Source organism: Aythya ferina (assembly GCF_964211825.1).
Source record: "Aythya ferina genome assembly, chromosome: 4".
Taxonomy (NCBI): domain Eukaryota; kingdom Metazoa; phylum Chordata; class Aves; order Anseriformes; family Anatidae; genus Aythya; species Aythya ferina.
The window spans coordinates 15,836,434-15,856,084 of NC_140300.1; the positions used below are offsets into that span (position 1 = coordinate 15,836,434).

Consider the following 19,651-nt stretch of genomic DNA (forward strand, 5'->3'; position numbering starts at 1 on the left):
TTCCCCTACTCATACTCTCCTACTGTGCATTTGACCTGACCTCACCAGCTAAGGAAAGACAGTTTGGATCTGTCTTTCAGACCAAAGACTGAAAAAATAAAGAGGAAAAAAAGAAGAAAAAAAAAAAAGAAAAAGAAAAAAGAAAAATGGCTCCTGCTTCCTATTGTTCTTCTGTGCTTTGATCCTTTGAATGAGAGAATCCCAGCATGGCTGGCACTGCAAGAGAGTTCCACCGTGGGTCCTTTAAAGCAGAGCTCCACTGGCGGAGGTGTGGTTTCAGAGCACCACAAGGGATGGCTGCCTTCCTAAACACATCTCTGGGAGAAATATTTCAAAGGGAGACCTCCAATGCTGCATGAACTTCATATTCGAACGAGAGGACACATCTTAGTGATTTCATGGCACAGCTTGATGTAGCAGTAACAGTGGAGATTATTTAAGCTCTTGTTCCTTTGGCTATGTCTGCAAGTAGCCATAAGCATTTGACTTGCACAGGACTGAACTCTTTTATATTAATGTCACAGCTTATGCATGAAGCCATGGCACAGCTCTTGAGATGTGTGGCTTTGGGAAAAACAGGTAAATCTTCCAACTAAGCTGAAACTGCAACTTGGGGGAAAAGTAGAAAATACATCCACGTGGAGAGGGTGGGGAGGGAACGGCTACCAACAAGTCCTTTTGTCTTTCAGAACAATGGCAAGGAAGCTGACATGGTTTTAAATAGATCCAGGCATGGCATCTTCTCTTCCCTTGCTAAAGAAGATCTAGGAAGGGCATCAGCCTCCTGCTTTGTGCAGGTGTGTAGTGGAAATCTGAGGGCTAGACCTGTCTCAGCCGGGCTGGGGTCATTGATATTACCTGTGTAAAGCCTGTCTTGCCTTGCGCAGCACTCACAGCATTAGAGACTTAGCTGGGGAGTCGTATGGGATTATCTCTGCCTGTGGAAACCTGCAAGCAGAGCTCAGGCCAAGCCCTCCTTTAGGGTAGGCATCTCACACTCCTGATGTCTGATACAGAAGAAAAATAAACAAGGATGAGTTAAAGGAGCAGCTTCCCTAGTCCTGGAAAGCGTGTTACTGGGGATCACCAATCACCCATTCGTGACATGGGGAGATGCAGTTGCCATCCTGGGTGTGCTTAACAGGAATAACTGGCAGCAAATGTTGGAGAGACTGATGGGGAGATTCAGTTGTCAGGCAGCAGCCCTCAGGCATCATAACCAGAACACAGTGTCCCGAGACATGACACAAAGACATCCCTGCAGCTCCAGCATGCTGGTAGGTAACTCATAACATTTTCTTTGAAGCACCACTGCACTAAGAAGAACTCTCCTCCTGTCATCATGGCAAGGATGTATTTATCTCCTGCTTCACCTGCTACCTACCATTTGGCTTTCTGGTTTTCAGAATACGTAAGTGTCATGGATTTTAGTGATGCCCGGGAGAAAAGAGAATGATCCAATACTTGATATCAGCCAGGTCTACATTCGAGCATGAGGAAGGCCTTAATTCAGCATAACAGACAGCAGTAAAATGAAAAAGAAGTCAAGGTTACAGTGAAGTGACAGGTTATGCCCCACCTGACTAAACAGCCACAAAGTACAAAACAAAGACTTGATTTTTTTTTTCAGATAAAATCACAAAAAAAAAAAAGAGCAGGTGAAAAAAAAAATGAAGAAGCTGAATGAAAATTAGAAAAAAAAAAAAAAAAGTAAACAACATATTTTGAAAGCATCTACAGGGAAAAGTCTGGACAGCAGCCCCTCATCACCCATTATCAGCTCCTAAGGTTAATAGGATTAAAATGTCTCTAAACTTGGGCGTTTTACAGCGAGTACGAGCATGGCTTAAACAACTCAATCAGTGCCCAAAAGAAAACCCGTTAATCTGAACTTATAAAACAACCTAGAGGTCAACAAATACTAAGAAAGGTCACAGTAGCTTTTCTCACCACTACTACATGACCAAGAACAAAACTGTAGGATGTACCTTAGGGTCTTTATGGGATGGCAATTAAACATAGGACACAGGATCTGCTGTTCAGGAGTTCAAGGTAACATTCTGCTATTGCCACCTGGAGACTGGCAAAAGCCTCGTTTGTCAAATTCAAGCTTTTTTTTGTTTGTTTTTTTAACATTTCATATCTACATTCCTCTCAAGTGAATACATAATGACCTGAGGATATCAATGGCAGCAGCACTTTTATAATGCAGTCACATTTTCTTTAATAAGCAGTAATGTTATTTAATCTAATGAAATTACTTCTGCACCTGTAGGCTAACACAGTAACATTATAATGTCATATGACACTGCAAAATTAGTGCTATACCAAGCTTCGCATTGTGCTATTCCACTTGCCTTATTATTAAAGAAGCAACAAAAAGAAATGTTGCAAAACAGCTCCTCTGACAGTCAGCATTTTTCTTCTGTCTTTGATGCATTTCCCCACCACAGTTGTCACAGCAACGACACATACAGAAGCAAAGTCCCACAAGAGGCAGTAACAAAATAAATAGCAATCCCAAGGCTGCGGAGACTATAAAACCGATTTCATAGTAGATGGCCTGTAATTCAGACAAAAATAGTGGTAATAGCAGGTATCACACAGTAACTGCAATCAATACAGAGCAAATTAATAAAAAGTAAACTAAAGGCTAAACCATCTACTGAGTTACTGAGGTTATGGACCTGGTGTTTTTGTCAATCATCGACAGCTTTTCCAACAAAAGGATACATGACATTGCAGACACCAACAGCTAACACTTGGTTAACTAGAGTATTAAGGTGATAAGCTACACGTATGAATTTGAAGGGAGAAATATGCTCACATGAAATGAATGCAAATTGATTCCACTGAAATAGGTTAAAAACGAACACATTTGCTTTCCTGGACCACAACTCTAATGTTTCTCACATCTGTTTCCAAGAAGCCTCCATAGATGTCAGCAAGACTGCCTAGATCAACACTTCGTTTGGGGGAGGGAGGGCACTTTGTTCTCTTTTTTAATCAGTTACGAGTGGAAAGATTCATATGAACAGCAAAGGGAAGTACTGCACTGGGTGACAGATCGCAGTAGCAGAGCTTTCTGCAAACTGTAGAAGAAAAAATTGCTTAGGGACTGAAAACCATAAAGGAGTGGATTTTAGGCTCTCTCAGGTAAAGACATTTATTCTGGTGCCAAGCAGCTAAACAGCAGCAACTAAAAGGGTGCTTTCAAAGCCTGGAAGGAATGAAAGGGAAGCGTGCAATGCAATACCCTAACTAGCTTTCACGCTGGAAGCAGTGCAAGCGCTTGAGGTCTGTGAAGCTGGGCCAGGCAGCCCTGGCACAGCAGCATGCAGGGTGATGTGGGTTCCAGGGGGCAAGCTGTGAGCCCTGCAAGCTGAGAGCTCTGCTGCAGATACAAACCAACATGCCCAGACCCTGAGCGGGCAGGCAGGTGTCCCTGTGCAGAGCTAGGCAGTGTGGTGTGAACATGCTCCAGTTGTTTCTCTTGCCTAATAAATCTCTCTTCTCTTATTTTCTGCAATTTTAGGAAAACTGATTAGCACACCAGTACTTTGAATCCTCTTGTTTTACAGATCTGCCAGCACTGGGGCAGGTTGGCAGTAGAAGGATAAAAGTGGGGCTGCGTATTGTCCTGCAAAAGAAGTTGCAATTTCTCACAAGCTATCATGCTCCACTTCCAGCTTTACTGATGCCCTTCCTCACAGTCCCTAATTACCAACTGATCCAAATACAGCGACCATTACCATTAGCAGAGTTGCAAATTTCTGACCTAATTACCAATTCTAGGATGAAATCTAGTTTTTGTGTTGTTGTTCTTTTTTTTGTTTTTGTTTTTGTTTTTTTAATCGTCATTATTAATAACTGCCAGTTAACTGCTGAAATCCCTTCTGATGAGTACAAACTAGATGCTTGGAAGAAGAATTTGGCTTTTGTTTGGAAAGAATTATAAACTAACCCACAAAAACATTCTCATTCTCTTTTGTAATTAGCTGAACACTTCAGAGATTATTCTACAATGTACATTTTAAAATATGTTAGATGGAAAAAAATACTTAAAACAAGACAAAAAACAGCTATGGATGTTTTAATAGGAGTAGTGCGTATCGACATTGTTAGTTTTTTGTGAAAGCTGCACATCTACCAGATAACACATTACCTGGAGAGTCAGGACAACATTTTCTGGCTGTGGAAGTCAAAACAAATGGAGAGTGTGTATAATACACAGGCAGCATGCACAAAAACAAATTGAGTAATGAATAATTAACCACGATCAAAACAATTAACAACACAGAAACAATAATAAAAAGCTACCGAGGTAAAATAATGTATAGAAGCACCATTAAATAACCACAGAAAAGAATTTACAATAAAATATAGAGGCAGATCATTTCTGGTTTCCTTTGCAAGTAAACAAAGGAATCTAGGTTTTGTCCAACACATCTCAGAGCAACACAGACTGGTTATTTCCGTACCAAACATCTGTTTCCTGTAATTCCCAACAAATCTCATGGAAGAGTAGGCCAGGGATTGCGTTACTTTGTGGTTTAATCATTTCTTCAGAAATTCCACCTGCCATAACTGATCTGTGATATTCCTGACTAACATTTTCTTTTCAGTGCTGATTTTATTTTGGCAGGAGAGCAGCAGTTTCAGTAGTGGTTTTGGGACCCTAACAGATTACACAGAAAATTCACCCTTACTTTCAACTAATTACAGAGACGTTTATTTTAAATTACGCAGAAGTAAAGAAGAACAGGCATTCGGGAAGGACTAGGGAAATGTATTTAACAGATCCCTAATTCACTTCTCATCCGTATTTCAAAAAAACCCTGAAAGCTAAATATTCAAGGACAGGAATTTCCGACAAACCTGATTTCCCCTTTGTTTTCACAATGAAAATTGTAGTTCTTGTATTTTTCCTATTCATCTCCACATGCCAAGCTCACACCTGTTAATGCTATCCCTTTTGTCATCAGCAGAATAGAAAAGTGGACTAGCTAAAACAGCAAGACCCCTCAACCCAAAGGCTGCCATGTGAGAATCAGAAATGTTCTCAAGTTTTGGGGAAATTTTTTATCAGCATCACACACATCTTTATGAAACCTCTGCTGTACAATGTGTTTAAAACACGGAAAATTGTATTTGGTATCTTATTTATAATGGGAGGAAAACAAATGCTTATAGTCCCTTAAAAATATGGTACTGAGTAGGATTTTGAACCTTTTAAGCAAGAACACCTCCCAGCAGAACTGAAGCCATCGCAGCAGCAGCGTGCTGGCTCTGTGTGAGCACACAGCAGCTGTGCTCAGCTGCTAGGTTATCCTGGCAGATCCGTGTCCCTGCCAGGGGATGGTAAGGCATCCGCGGTAAGAATCCAGCTGGGAACACGGGGACACACGGCACAGAACTGGGAAGGGCCTCCTGGGTCACTAACACATTCTACAAATAGCTTGACATAAAAAAAAAAAAAAAAAAAAAAAAAAAAAAAAAGATCAGGAGGAATGACAGCAGAAATTTAACAGGATAAATGGATAAATAGCAGAAGCTGTTCTTCTGTTCTTGCTACTGCTTGGTGCACTGGCAAGTCTTCTTCTAACATGCATTTATACATGGCCTGTTTCTGTGCCTCTGCTTCTGTGATAACACGATCTTTTGCCCAAATAGCAGTTTTCTCTTCATATATATTTATAAGGAGTAAAGATATCTCTTATCAGTGCGTTTCCTAAGCTAAGCAAACTCTTCCAGTCTCCTCTGAAGACCTATGTGTTTCCCAGATCATCCTAATAAGGATGAGCCCATCCTAGTCTGAGTTCATTCTTCCTGAATTTGAGCAACAAAAACCAGAGGCAGTATTTGCTATTACTTACACCCTTCAGTGACGTTCACGTTTCCCTATCCCTATTGGAAGCTCATCCAGAGGTACATATCCACAGCCATGCGTACCTCTTCACAGCTACCTCTCTCTGATGCTTCTGTCTCCTGAGGGACTCTCTATTTACCCTGATTTAACTTCTCAAATTTGTTTCAAAGTTTCAGGTCAGAATTAGGACCTACATTTAATGGCCTAAATCTGTTTAGTTCATAAGCACATCTGATATTGTGTTTGTCACCCTATAATCACACCATTTTACCAACTGCTTTCACCAGAGAACTCCAGCTGTTATTAGGCTCAAATTTCTCACAACTTACATAGCATTTACTTAACACTACACTGACGCTCATGTATAACCACCCATGGTCTAATGTTTTGTCCAAAGACTCTGCCAACCAAGTCCACCTTATGCTCCTCGCAAGGAATGCAAGCACCATCTGTGTTGCACCACTACACAAAGCCCCACCAAACAAGCCCGTGGAATTGGCTAGAGTTGCTTGATGTACTACAAGAACAACACCCATACACTCAGATGTCATGCAGAGTATATCAAACCACTGGAGTAATAGGCTCGCTGTCATAAAGACGTGGAAGCACAAGGTCTTCCCACTTCAAGTTTTTCTTCTGCGTTCAGTTTTGTGTCCCTCAATACAAGAAGAACATTGAGGCCCTGGACCATGTCTAGAGAAGGGCTACGAAGTTGGTGAAGGGCCTTGAACGCAAGTCCTATGAGGAGCGGCTGAGGGAACTGGAGTTGTTTAGTCTGGAGAAGAGGAGGCTCAGGGGAGACCTTATTGCTCTCTCCAACTACCTGAAAGGAAGGTGTGGGGAGCTGGGGGTCACCCTCTTCCCAAATATAACTAGTTACAGGACCAGAGGGAATGACCTCAAATTGTGCCAGGGGAGGTTCTGGTTGGAAATGAGGAGACATTTCTTCTCAGAAAGAGCAGTCAGGCATTGGGACAGGTTGCCCAGGGAGGTGGTGGCATCACCATCTCTGGGGGTGTTTAAGGAAAGGTTGGACCTGGTGCTTAGGGACATGGTTTAGTGGGTGATACTGGTAGTAGGGTGATGGTTGGAGCAGATGATCTTGAAGGTCTTTTCCAACCTTAATGATTCTATGATTCAAATCCCAAGATCATTCAGCTCACCTGATTCAAGGCAATAGCTTAGTGCCTTTGTGCCAAGTTCTACACTCATCTACCTGACAGGCACACGATCCTGTAAGTAAATGGGTCACACAAAGTGACTTGTTCATTGCGTGGTCCCAGTTAAGATTCCTACTGCAGGAACTCAACCAGTGATGCTGCTTCAAAGATGGGTTGCTGTCCTTGAGACCAGCCTAAAATCAAATCCAAGTTACGTTCTACCTCCTCTTGCTACCAGATATCCTAAGGATTTCAGCTGTTACAAGAAAACCACAAACCTAAAGAGAGAATGGAGAATATACTTGATGTGATTACCATACCACATAAACTATAATATAATTTATCAGTAGAATGTGGAATCTTTCTGAGGACAATAGCTGAAACTAACATGAAAACTGAGCAGTAATAGCTTTCTCTTAAGCATTTTTAAATAAAAAACACATTCTTCAATACAAAGGGGTTTCAATCTTTGCACAATAAGCAGCACAATCACATTACAGCTGGAACTTATAAGGGAGCCCTAATTATGTGTAGTATTTTTACACTGACTTATGAAATTTCCTTTGTGACATTTTGAAAAGTTTTGCTCCCACATTATATAAGAAACAGTCAGTCTTGTTATTCTCAAATTTCACTCTTGCATCCTGTTGTTCTAGCTTTAAAATACTACTTAATATTTTAGAAATAAAACTGAATTCATCATTATTTTATGTAGATACACATAGACAGTTTACCTTTTGATAATCGCCCTGTGTATTCCCAAACTTCTGCTGTGCTACTTTTCTGATGAGATCTGAAAATAAGCAAGAATATTCCAGAGTTTTAAAAAACATAAATTACAAAAAAGGGGGAAGGAGGATGGCATGACTTCTACTCTCAGGCAGACAAGATGCAATTAAGAATAGACATCAACAGGATAAGCAAGCACATAAATGTTTCCATAAACTTGTCTGGTACCAACATTTTTAATCATCTGTGCATTTTAGGAGATCACAGGAAGAAAACCAGGTTATCTATCAATTAAATCCCACTGAAATGCAGTGAAGATTTTTCTGAGGTCACCCTTTGTACCTTAGCAACATTATTAAAAGTTAAGCACAAACTTATCAATTACTTGGACAAAATTCTGGGCTTCAGCTTTGCTTCATGTTTACGGCATACACATATATATAGATACATAGAAACACAGAATTACATACATTATATGCAAAACAAGCATGATAATGCTTCTTCACAGAACAGCACAACGAAGAAGCTCCTTATCTTGCCCACTTTATCCCAATTTCTATTCTTTCATATTTTGGGGGGTCCCTGGACCAACAGACCTTGCATGAGAGTACACAATGCAGCCAAAAGAAATCAGAAAGCCCAACGCACACCAGGGTACTCCAAGCACAACTGCATCTCAAACACTCATATCTAACTTATTCACAACATAGACAGGATACAGCAGCCACTCAAGGAAATGAGGTAGGAATTTAACATCAACAGCTCCACTCAACGTTAGAAATGTAGGTCCACACTAGGCCACACACAAACAGCTGCACTCAGATGTGTGGGAGAAATGATGGACTGAACTTCTGGTTCCTCTGATGAAGACGAAGCACATTAGGAAGGAGTTCTCTGCCGCCATGTTCATAAAGAGCTGGGCTTTATGGTCCTATCACTAGTCGCCCCACATGGAGCTGAACCTGCTTGAGAAAAGCCTTCATACAGCCTCTTATTCTGTGGGTCAGTAAAGGACCTATAGATTCAAAAAGAACCATTCACCTCTAAAAAACAAATCCAAGGCCCCTCAGAATTTGCTGTAGCACTCATGAAACATTCAGATGCTGTTCACTACTCCAGTTCTGCACGTCTCACAAAAACAACCCCCAGGAGAACAGTTTCCACAGCCCTTGCTCCCCAGCACCCTGCAGAGAGAACAAGTACTCGATGGTCTGCGAGTTCAAGAGATCCTGAGAAGTTCCTCCCAGAAAACCCTTTCAAAGGGAAAAGAAAACACAGCAGCAGAGCAACGCCTGCTGTTTTCAATGTACCAAGGAAAACATTCCCTGCAAGGAAGCTGTTGCCACCAAGACTGCAAATTAAAAATTTAAAATAAAAGCCTGAAAATGTATCAGAGGAGCACCAAGTCGCAAATCATCCACAGATGGGAGGTATATCTGAAAGAAGGAGCACTAGCAGTAGATCAAGGACCCTCTATACCAAAGACAACCTCATTTTGGAAAGACTAGACATAAACTAGAAGATTAGGCTGAATCCCACAATAATAGAAGTAAAACCAAAACATAAAACAGCAGCCCAGGAAGAAGAGAGGAGTTATAATCCTCATAAAATGTTCAAGCACAGCTACTAAACACCTTGAGAGTCGGGAGACTGCTGGAGAAAAGGGCACATACTGCTCTGTGGGCAGCACACACCCGATCCACAGCTGCTGCTCTGAGATCTCCCTCACCTTGGGGCTGGCAGAGGCCTCCCTGGGCAGAGATGCTCACAGCATCCCTGACAGCACGCGGGTTTCTCGGGGAGTTTCAGGAGGTATACACAGCCAAATGAGGCAGCACTGCACAAATCCCCAAAAGATAACTCACACTGGTTGTGTTAGGCAAGTTTTTTCTTCTGCAGCAAAGGCAACATTTCTTCTTAGTTTAAATCTATATTTGTTTAAATCTATATACCTTCCAAGCAAGTAAATTTAAGAAAGGTTTGGTGCATGAAATATGTAATACAATGAATTTTCTCTGCAGCTAGATTTAGCAAGCAGAAGAAAAGGGCTAAAATAACCCTTTTGTTTATATACATATTCAACCATTTAACACCATGAAACACCCCAATGCAGAACAGCCACTAAAGAGAAGTTTCTCCCAACTCAAGTCACAGTGCGATGGGAAGCAAGAGAAAGGCCCAGCTTCTGCACCCCTTAGCCACACGAACTGCTACAGACTGCCTGCAGGACAAAGATGGGGGCTGATTGCCCAGGGATGCTGCAGCATCACCCTCCTGGCCTCTGCTCCACAGCCCCGACTGCCAGCCTGCTTCTGCCTTGGAGCCGCCCTTGCAGTGGGAAAGTGTTGGACCCAGAAACCTCCAGAGGTCCCTTCTCATCCAAGCTGTTCTAAAATTATCCTACAATAATGCCAACTTTTTATCATAAATTATTTAACAGAGGGGTGACAGCACTGCCAGGAGGCATGTAAGGAAGATGGTTTTTATTATTGACAAAGGCTTCCTTTGATACATTTCCTACTGTGAATCAGTACAAGCTACAATTTAAGAAGCAGTAGCCTGTCCTGTTGAATAAAAAGTGAGTTTTTAATCAGTTCTTCTACTTGAATGTGTTTGTTCCCTGTCATAAATGAAAATAAGATGTTTTACATAAAGTTTTACGCAGATACATACATTTATGGACATCTGTATGTGCGTGTACGTATACATAAAACTACTGAACAGAACCACAGAGCAGTTGAGGATGGAGATCACCCAGCCCAAACCCCAGCTCAGAGCTGGGGCACCTACCACAGGTTGCTCAGGGCTATACTTAGTCAGGGCTTGATCATCTTCAAGGACAGTACCCAACATATAAAATAAATACATAAATATATATCCCAAACCCCTCTCATTACCTTTGATACACTTAATTTGCTCAACGTATTCCTGATTCACAGCTGTTATTTATACCCTTTCCATATTTTATATCCTGACAGTCAAAAAAAATGACAGAACTGGAATACACTATGACAAACTGGTGCAGGAAATGGCACTTCGTGTGTTTATAAAATTTGGAGGCTCTAAAACCTTTTAATCAGAAACTAAAGCACCTTTAGGTTTATAGTAAACAAGAATGCCTGAAAACAGGTACACGAAGTTCCCACATGGATTTCATTAGGTATTAAATAGTGAGAGAAATAACGGGTTTCATGTCATACACACCACGATGACTACTATTACACAGCCTGTTTTTTAACTCAATTTCAGAATGTGAGTTTTCCCTGCTGAATAAAGATTTACTACTTATATTACTTGGTAAAGATTTTTTTTTCCAGAAGTAATTTGAAGCTTCAGGGTGTTTTTCTCACCAGGCAGCACACAACGGTTGACCATTCTTTACAATGAATTTACTATTTCAATAGCCCTCGGTATCAACTGTTAGACGTATTCCCAGTTAATTCATTTCAAATGAAATGTGGAAGTCATATAAGTATTCCCATAAAAAAAATACTACTGGCTAAAACCAAATGTAAAATTACCTTCAGTTACCCACCTCCACATCTGTAGGCACAAACATGCCTCAGGGTTTTTCAGGATCAAGAATTTCCCTCTCAAGTTGCATGCACATTTACTACAGCAGTGCTTAAAGGTTAAGTGGGGGATCACCCTGTGCCCCCGTGTAAAGCGTGAACCAGAAGCACCAAGTTTTCACATATGGCTATGTAGCTCACTGTAGCACAGTGCAGAAACACCTCAGCATACGTTTAATTCACTCAGCTACACAATTTACGTTTGCTTTTATGAAGTGCCTTTTTTCTAGCCTAGCTAGTCTCATCTCTAGCATTCAAATATGTTTTTATTTAAAACGGAACTAAGGTTACTCCACATGATGCTATTCTGTGTCATCAGCAGAGTACCTCACAGCTGATCTGACACCTTGAGTGTGATTTCTGTTTCAGACATAAAAGCGCTAAGCGGGTGTGAGAAAGAGCAGTGTCCTCTATTTTCAAATTAACTGGATTACTTCTGAAATTTTGGCTTGACCAGCTGCACACATTGTTTCACAGGACCAGTAATCTGAAGCTTTAGCACAGAACACATTTCATCACTGGGGTTAAAGAGATTTACCTTGTGAGGCTCATTTACACGGCTAATTACATTACTGCGTTGCACTGTCTCCTTCCTGCTCTCATCTCACATGCGAAATGCTATCTGCCCTGGTTAAATCTAACTAGCCAGATGAACTATTCATTTACCAATGTAATTTGTCATGAAGAAACAGTCCCCACCTCCTGCGCTGCATGAGGATCGTGCACATAGGCCCAATACTGTATTTCTCAGACAAGAAAATGAGGTTACCACTAGGGCTGCTTCTTAGAACTACTTGACAGAAAACAAAAGCAAAAATAACACAGATTTAAAAATAAGCTCTCTGGCTATTAAGTACCAACATAAATTAGTTATAAAGGCTTCTGCCAAGAAAGCTTTTCAAATCTAGGTGACAAGAAAACAGCTGGAGTAAAATCTTTGGGAACACTGTGCTTGATCTTCACTCAAACAATTCCATTGAGCCAGTTCGGTTATAGTGCAACTCCTGCATTAATCAAATTATGCCAGAAATTAATTTATCCTTTTAAGCATAATATAACATATTAGGCTTCTATTCTGAAAAAGACTTCAAGCAAACCAGTAAGTACCATGACTGAAGCATTCAACTCACGCTGAATGGAGATCTTCAGAACAATAGGGGAGAATTATATAGATAATACACATGATAAGTTAATAACTGCTTTCATGCCACCTCATTCTAACTCATATCACAATATTTCATCCCACTCCCCTTCATCTCTAACAGATAAGAGTCAGTGGACTATGGATTCACTGCACAGTTCAGCGTGTTTCTGAATATGGGTCAGTTTGATCCCATTTACTGTCATGAAAAAATAGCAATAATTAGTCTGAAATTAATGAATTAAAATAGCTTCAAGCTTTTTTTTTTCCCCCTCTCTAATTATGACACAGAATAAAAAACAACCCTTGCAAGTCCAAGAAAACCAGAAAAGCTTGATAATGTCTGGAATGTTATATGAGATAAAAATCTCTTGGGTGTTTTATAGCAAGTTTTATCGCAAGCTTACTGACATTTTAACATACTTGCTTTGACCTGAGCACTCAGACAAGTCAGACGCTCTCAGAGACATGGTCTGATTTTTGTGTGGCCCTGTGCAGAGCCAGGACTTGGACTCGATGATCCTTGTGGATCCTTTCCAACTCAGGATATTCTGTGATGCTACAATTTCAGTCCTACAACGATCACGCGGCTCTGGCTCCACTGCAGGGCTAGGTGGGAGTTCAGAAATGGTGACAGCAGGAGAACCCAACATGCATATTGATGCACAGTGTCCTGCCATATTCCTCACCCCATGACACCTTTCCTCTTTCTGCAGGGCAAGAAAACTCACTCTTTATATGAGATAGGAAGTTGCGGAGGTGAGGAGATCTTTCCCCAAGAAATACATACTAAATTGCCTAATTATTTTAATTTCTCATTTCATCTGCAATGCAAGTTTGACTTTTCACCCTCTTCTGCCTTCAGTATGCTGCTTCCTCTCACCAACACCATTATCTCCCATTCTCATTCCCTCACTTTAATTGCATGGTGATCAAAAGCAAGAGAAAGATGCTACATTCCCAGCTTATCCTGGACTACTCTGAATCTGTATCAAAATCCAGCAATGCACAAAATGAGACAGAAAGCAAATATGTAGTAAGTGCATGTAGTAAGTAATCATGGCTGAAAGAACAGAATGCCTAGAAATGAGGCTTAGCTTATACAGTGAGGGGTGATGTGAGAGGGGTCAGGCTGCAATATGAAACGGCTGAAGAGACGGATGAACAGCTGTGAGCAGCATCAAAACCGTAGGAGTGGTCTAATATGGGTGAGTTTTAATCAGAGCGCAGGTAGGACCAGGTGCAGTGCAATTGCTGGAGATGTGGAACTGCAGGGCAGCCAACAGCTGCCAAGCACGCATCCTGCAACAACAAGGATGTGAAATATCCGGGACTCTCTTTACACCCTACTGACAGAAAACAATTGTTATATGGAAGAAATTACACAGTGGTGGATTAGATAAGTGACAGTATGAATTTCATTCATTCACAGAAAAAGTTCCCTAATTTCCTCAAAGCATGGATGAAAGGACAGGAGTTCTATAAATTTAGCTTCCTCAAGGTTGTTATTACTCAGGAAGACCAACCAAGTAATTTTGTCTTCCACAAAAACGTTCTCAGACCTTACAGCTACCCCAGGCTGAATTTACCACCACCACCGCCCCCTTTTTTTTTTCGGTGCTTTTCACGAACATATGCAGACAATGTTAAAGAGCCTGGCCAGAAAATAAATTTAAAGTTTATATATATATATATATATATATAAAAAGCCACAGCCACAGTATTGACTGTTATACTACATCTCTAAAATGAAAAATTTCTCCTTTGAAAATAACCTTTGCAGGGACTTTTTAGCAGTTCTTTGCTACAAAGAAAGTTCTGTTCTTGCTGAAGTTTTGGAAAAAGAACAAAAAGAGAGAAGCCTTTAGAAAAATCTCTGCTTAGGAGTTTGCAATAAATTTGCATATATCATGCAGACAGAAAGTCAAGTATAAAGCTTTGAAGAAGTATCTGCACAGAAAGTGCATCGTCTCATTTTCTGAACACAATGAAACTTCTGTAGAGCATTGTTTGTGCCACTGCAGCTATTTTTTGCCATTAATTTTGTTTGTAGTAGCTACCTAAAGTTCTCTCTAGGCCACCATCTGGCAAGGATTTACAACAGATTACAGGAAAAGATTTAACTTGGTACACTGTATATGCTTGTCTGTTTGAGCATACTGCAGAGCAATTTCTTGATAGTTCAAGAGTTGTGTAACATATTGGACTTGTAATTTTTATCAAAATAGTAAATACCTTCATTATAGAACAATTGTGGTTTTCCTGCTCTTCACTTCTCTCAGAAGTTCCCACAAACTGATGGAAGCACAGAAAATCCTGTCTCTGTATTGCGTAACCTGAATTGTTGGAAATATGAGTGCAGATAATTGGGAGTGACACGCTGGCACCCTGCTGGTACCAGCTTTTACTTACCTCAGTAAGTGGCTTTCTGCAGCTTTACTGTGATTTCTCAGCATTTCCTCTCTTTGTTTTTCCATTTCTGCAAGGACCAGAGTCTTCCACATGTTTGATAATGGTGGCACACACAATGGTTCAAAACACTATAAGAGATCACCCCTTCACTCAAAAAAAAATCAAAAGTTGCTACTTTGAAGAAAGGCTTCAGCTTTGTACAAATACAGGTGTCAGCTTTCATCTTTTGTACCTGAGCATTCTTCAGCTGCGTTAAACACCCAAAGCAATTAAAATTAACTCTTTTTAGATGAGAAGAAATATATCTGCATATTAAAAAAAAAAAAAAGCAAAGCAGGATTTGGATATTGTTGTTTGTGGTTGTTTTTTTTTTTTGGTGACTGATAAGAAGAGTTTGTTGCCCTGGAAAAGACAATCTAAGCAAATTGTCAGAGAAGAAAAAAAATGAAAGGGCTAGGCTAATGTTGTGTAATTATGAAGGCCCATAACAAAGGAAAGCAAAGTCAAATGCCTGCTCTTCCAACAGCAGGCAGCATCCATACAGTATCTCACATTAATTCAAATTGCTTTATAAAGATGACGAAGGAATTAAGACTCCTCACAGGCTTTTGAGAACATTACTCCAGTAAGTTCAGTAGAGGGATGGTTGGACCAGATGTTCTTGGAGGTCTTTTCCAACCTTTATGATTCTATGACCTCCTCTCTCCCTATACATTTCACAAACTGCAAGTTAGAAGAGAGAATGAGGTTCAACACTTTGTTGATAGAAAAGCTTATACAAATAAAATGGAGGGGCAGGATGGGCAACAGAGTAAGTGCCACTGTGGGGCCAGGAAAAACATGGAGTCTTGGCTGAATGGCCTGAAAACCCACCTGATGTCTGCAATCAAGGAAAACTTTCAAGGAGGTTCACACATGATACACGTTACCAGAGAATCGGCTGACCCAAAACCTATTCCATCTGGATTCTCACCATATGAGATGTTGGCAGGTATGCTCTGGAAGTCTCAAACAAGGTTTCATACTTCAGTGTTTCAGATTTCCTGACTACAAGTTTGTTACCAGAGGGAGGGACACAAACTACTCCTCTCTTCATGTGGTGCGTTCTCAGACTGCAACTGCACACTGGCCTCTGAAAGGGAAAACTTGGGCTGATGCTCAACATGCTTACCTTACCTCTTTGCCATGAAATACTACATGGTTGGCCAACCTTTTAGAGATGCAAAGAAAAATGAATGCACAGAGAATTTAAAGAGTTTAATTCAGTGTTTTACTGTAATTGCTGGTGCATAGACTCCACACTACGTTCAACAGAAATAGTGCTACCTGCTCGTACACACTGCACACAGTAGTACTGCCTGTCTCAATACATGCATTTTTAGGAGATGGTACCTTTTTCCAAAAACAAGCAAACAAATAAGAAAACACACCACTTCATTTTTACCTAGAATGATAAGCAAATGGCAAAGTGAGTGCCTATGATGATACCATCCTGTACCTTGCACTCCTTCCCTCCTTGCAGCCACAGCCGCTGGATTGGGCTGCACTCAGCCCTCAGCCCTTGCACTGCTGCAGGGATCGCTGCTTCATCGGCCATTTCTGAGCAGCCTCCCCATGGAAAATAACGCAACTCCCTCAAGCTCCGCTCAGGGTTCATTTTCATTAATTTCTCACTTCTGTCTTAATATTATTGAAGTTATAAGGCCGGGCTAGATGGGGCTTTGAGCAACCTGGTCTAGTGGGAAGTATCCCTGCCCATGGCAGGAACATCGGGATTGGATGATCTTTAAGGTCCCTTCCAACCCAAACCATTGCATGATTCTAAATTGTGAAGCTGAATTGTCATTTTTCAATTACTGTAGAAGCATGGATTTGTCCCAGGCACAGCTGGCACGTAGCATTAAATCAGATCAGGGAAAGCACTCAGGATACTGTGGAGAAAGGATTCCACGTGTTCGTAAATCTGAAAATCTTGCATTAATCATAGGTGCTACAGTGGTTAAAACTGACTTGCATATTGTCTACCTACTACCTGTGTCTAAAAGAACTGTTAGTGTCTGCAACCACATTTTTCTATGGTGGCTCCCAGCAGATGATCTGTTTAAGCCTCCCCAGAACCTGTCTCCTCCCCATCCACAAAACATCCTTTACACAAGCAATCTGTTAGGTAGTCTACAGTTTTGGAGTAGTTTGTGGAAAAAAAGAACTATGCTCCTAACATAAAAAGCATACTTTAAATATGCTTTTTTTTTTTTTCCTTCTCAGAAAGTATTTCAGTATTATTCCTTGTTTACATATGTGTATCATCAAGTGGAGCATCTCTTGACTTCCCAGCATGAAACGAGCAATGATCTTTTAAACGCTCTTTCCTTAAGCGTATGTGAGTGGGCAGAGAAAAGAAGATGCTAATTTATCTTGTATCTTCCTGCTGTTCAGTATTCCACAGTATTTCTAACCTTAGACACAAGGCATCTCTTTCAACGTATACCCCACAAGACTAAATAAAGGCGCTCTGTAAATCCCCCCACTTATTCCAGTTCTACCCAAACCACTACCACTGCTACTTGCTGTATACAGCCCCTACCACCAAAACCTGCATTTTTGATAAACACGCTTTGGCTACCACCTTAAATTTGTGTCACACTTCTAGCCACAGCACTAAGAAGAACAGTACCAGGACGTGGTGAAGGCAGTGACTACATCTCACTGAAGCTGTCATTTCACAACCCAGCTTAGCCAATTTAACAGCTACCTTACTCTAAGGCTTGCTCTCCTTCCTGCTTGCCTCCTGCACCAGCAATTGCATCTGTGCTCCCAGTCCAGCTCCAGGAGGCAAGTGTTAAGAAAACCAACCCAGGAGCACGGGGGGTAGCTGTCAAACAGTAGCTCAGAAAAGCAGTACATCACATCAGCATGGTTCTGCGTCTGAAATAATACTGAGAACAACTTTGCACAACTGGAAAAAGGTTTTACATTTTTACAAAAGGTTGTAATTGTTTTGGAAACCTGAGCACCGTACTATGCTGATGAGCTGCAGCATCTGCACGTAAGCCAGAGCTTGAATGCAGTTCTTGGACATGGCCAGCACCTCCAGAGTCTCGGACCTCAAACCAAAAGGACATCACTAGCCATGCACGGCTGTGTTTAGCTCCAGTGCTGCAACACCCAGACACGCGTGCATCTCATGCAGGCAGTGCTGAGATGCTTGTGCAGATGAGGCAAGGGTGTTAGTGTCAAGTATCGTATTTAGTCTACTATTAAAATGAAACTGCCAAAAAAGGAAAGGCTTCCTAAACCTGTTCTGTTCAGATACTAATCGGAAAACCACAGATGGTTTATCCTTTCTCCTTTGCACAGATGTTTTTTTTCATACAGGAACCGTGGAAGACTTATTAGTAACAGGACACAAAAGCAAAGTGGAACTGGACAAGCAAGAAGTAAACTTCTTTGCAAAAAAAAAAAAAAAGTTTATTTTATACGAAAAATAAAAATTTTGAGTTTTATCTGTGGGGGGTGATAAAGCCTTTTGATGGTTTGCTTTAGAACCTCAACTCTAACACATCTGATGTATTAAATTCCCCACAATATCCTCAGTGTTCATCCAACCTACCTCCAAGAGGGTTTTACTTATGATTTTTCTATTACAGCTACACTAGCTAGACACAGTTTATTTTCACATAAAATTGTGTGTGTTTTTTTTTAACGTCAAATATATTACACTTGCTGAATACACTCGTGTGGGATACCAGTTTCAGAGATAAGGAACACAAGACTAACTTGCTAAACTTGATTTGCAGCTGCTTTAAAAGACTGACCAGGCGAGGAAAAGGGAAGAACAACAGGGGTCAGAGCCAGGACTCGCACTAAAACAGACCAGCGCTGCTCTTCAGTCAGATCCTCAAACTGCTCAACAGGTGAGACTCTGCAGACAGAAAGAATTGAGGGATGTAGTCCAGGTCTCAACACAGCTTGCTGTTCTTCTTCCCCACAGATAAACAGCACACTTAATGGTATGCTTTGCCCAGGAAGTAGATGCACTCAGGTTTACATGAAAGCTTTCCTCCCACTTCAGCAGGAACAGAGCAATCCAGACTAAAAAGCAGAAGCTGGAACAAAGCAGTTGTAATTTAAAGCAAGTGGCACAAGAGTCCAGCAATACGCTCAGATACAATACAACAAGGTAAACATGCCTTTAAGTTTTTGCCTAATTTCATCCAAAAAGAGAAGGAACTTTATTCCCAGCTTGTTTCTTTTGTGAACTCTTCACGCTTTAGTTACAGGACACAAGCTGTGAAAGTGAAGATTTGTTGTGCACGTCCTGCTGGCAAGTGGAATCTCGGATTAAAATCGTCTTAACGGCAACTAACAACCAGTTTCCAGGGGAACAAAGACAAAGCCATGCTAAGATATTCAGAGCAGCCAGACCCATGCCCTTTCCACGCTAAGTTCCCACCTGAAGGTCTCCAGCCCAACAGGTGACACGCACCACGTCACAACCATCAGTCAACTTAACTCTGCTAATAACTTAATGCTTCGCTGTGCAACAGATTCTAAGTAGGACAGAGGCTTGTTTGTGTAGATGTCCTCCTAGCTGGGTGATGCAAGCAACCTGCAGTTTTCCTATTATCTATGTACTGTGAGCGATGCTGTTAACAGTAAAGAATAACGATGCTCTATCCTGCACTGTCTTCAACAACAGAAACAGAGAAAGCAAGGCACAGTGAGGCTGAAGAGACCTCCTGTATGAGCATCACGTAGCAATCCAGTT

The 19,651-nt window shown here is 41.1% G+C and overlaps 1 protein-coding gene across 7 annotated transcripts in view; it reads right to left on the reverse strand.

The window, feature by feature from the left end:
* Positions 1 to 19,651, reverse strand: part of PROM1 (prominin 1) — a 60,514-nt gene that overhangs the window by 31,692 nt on the left and 9,171 nt on the right. For 5 of the 7 annotated variants that reach the window (XM_084516837.1, XM_084516838.1, XM_084516839.1 and 2 more), the window contains exons 3-5: positions 7,764 to 7,822; positions 4,166 to 4,192; positions 2,358 to 2,563 (exon numbers count right to left, since the gene is read on the reverse strand). In XM_084516837.1, the coding sequence (XP_084372963.1) occupies positions 2,358 to 2,563; positions 4,166 to 4,192; positions 7,764 to 7,822 (292 nt within the window). The remainder of the gene's footprint in view (positions 1 to 2,357; positions 2,564 to 4,165; positions 4,193 to 7,763; positions 7,823 to 19,651) is intronic. The other 2 variants (XM_084516840.1, XM_084516841.1) reach the window with 1 other exon arrangement.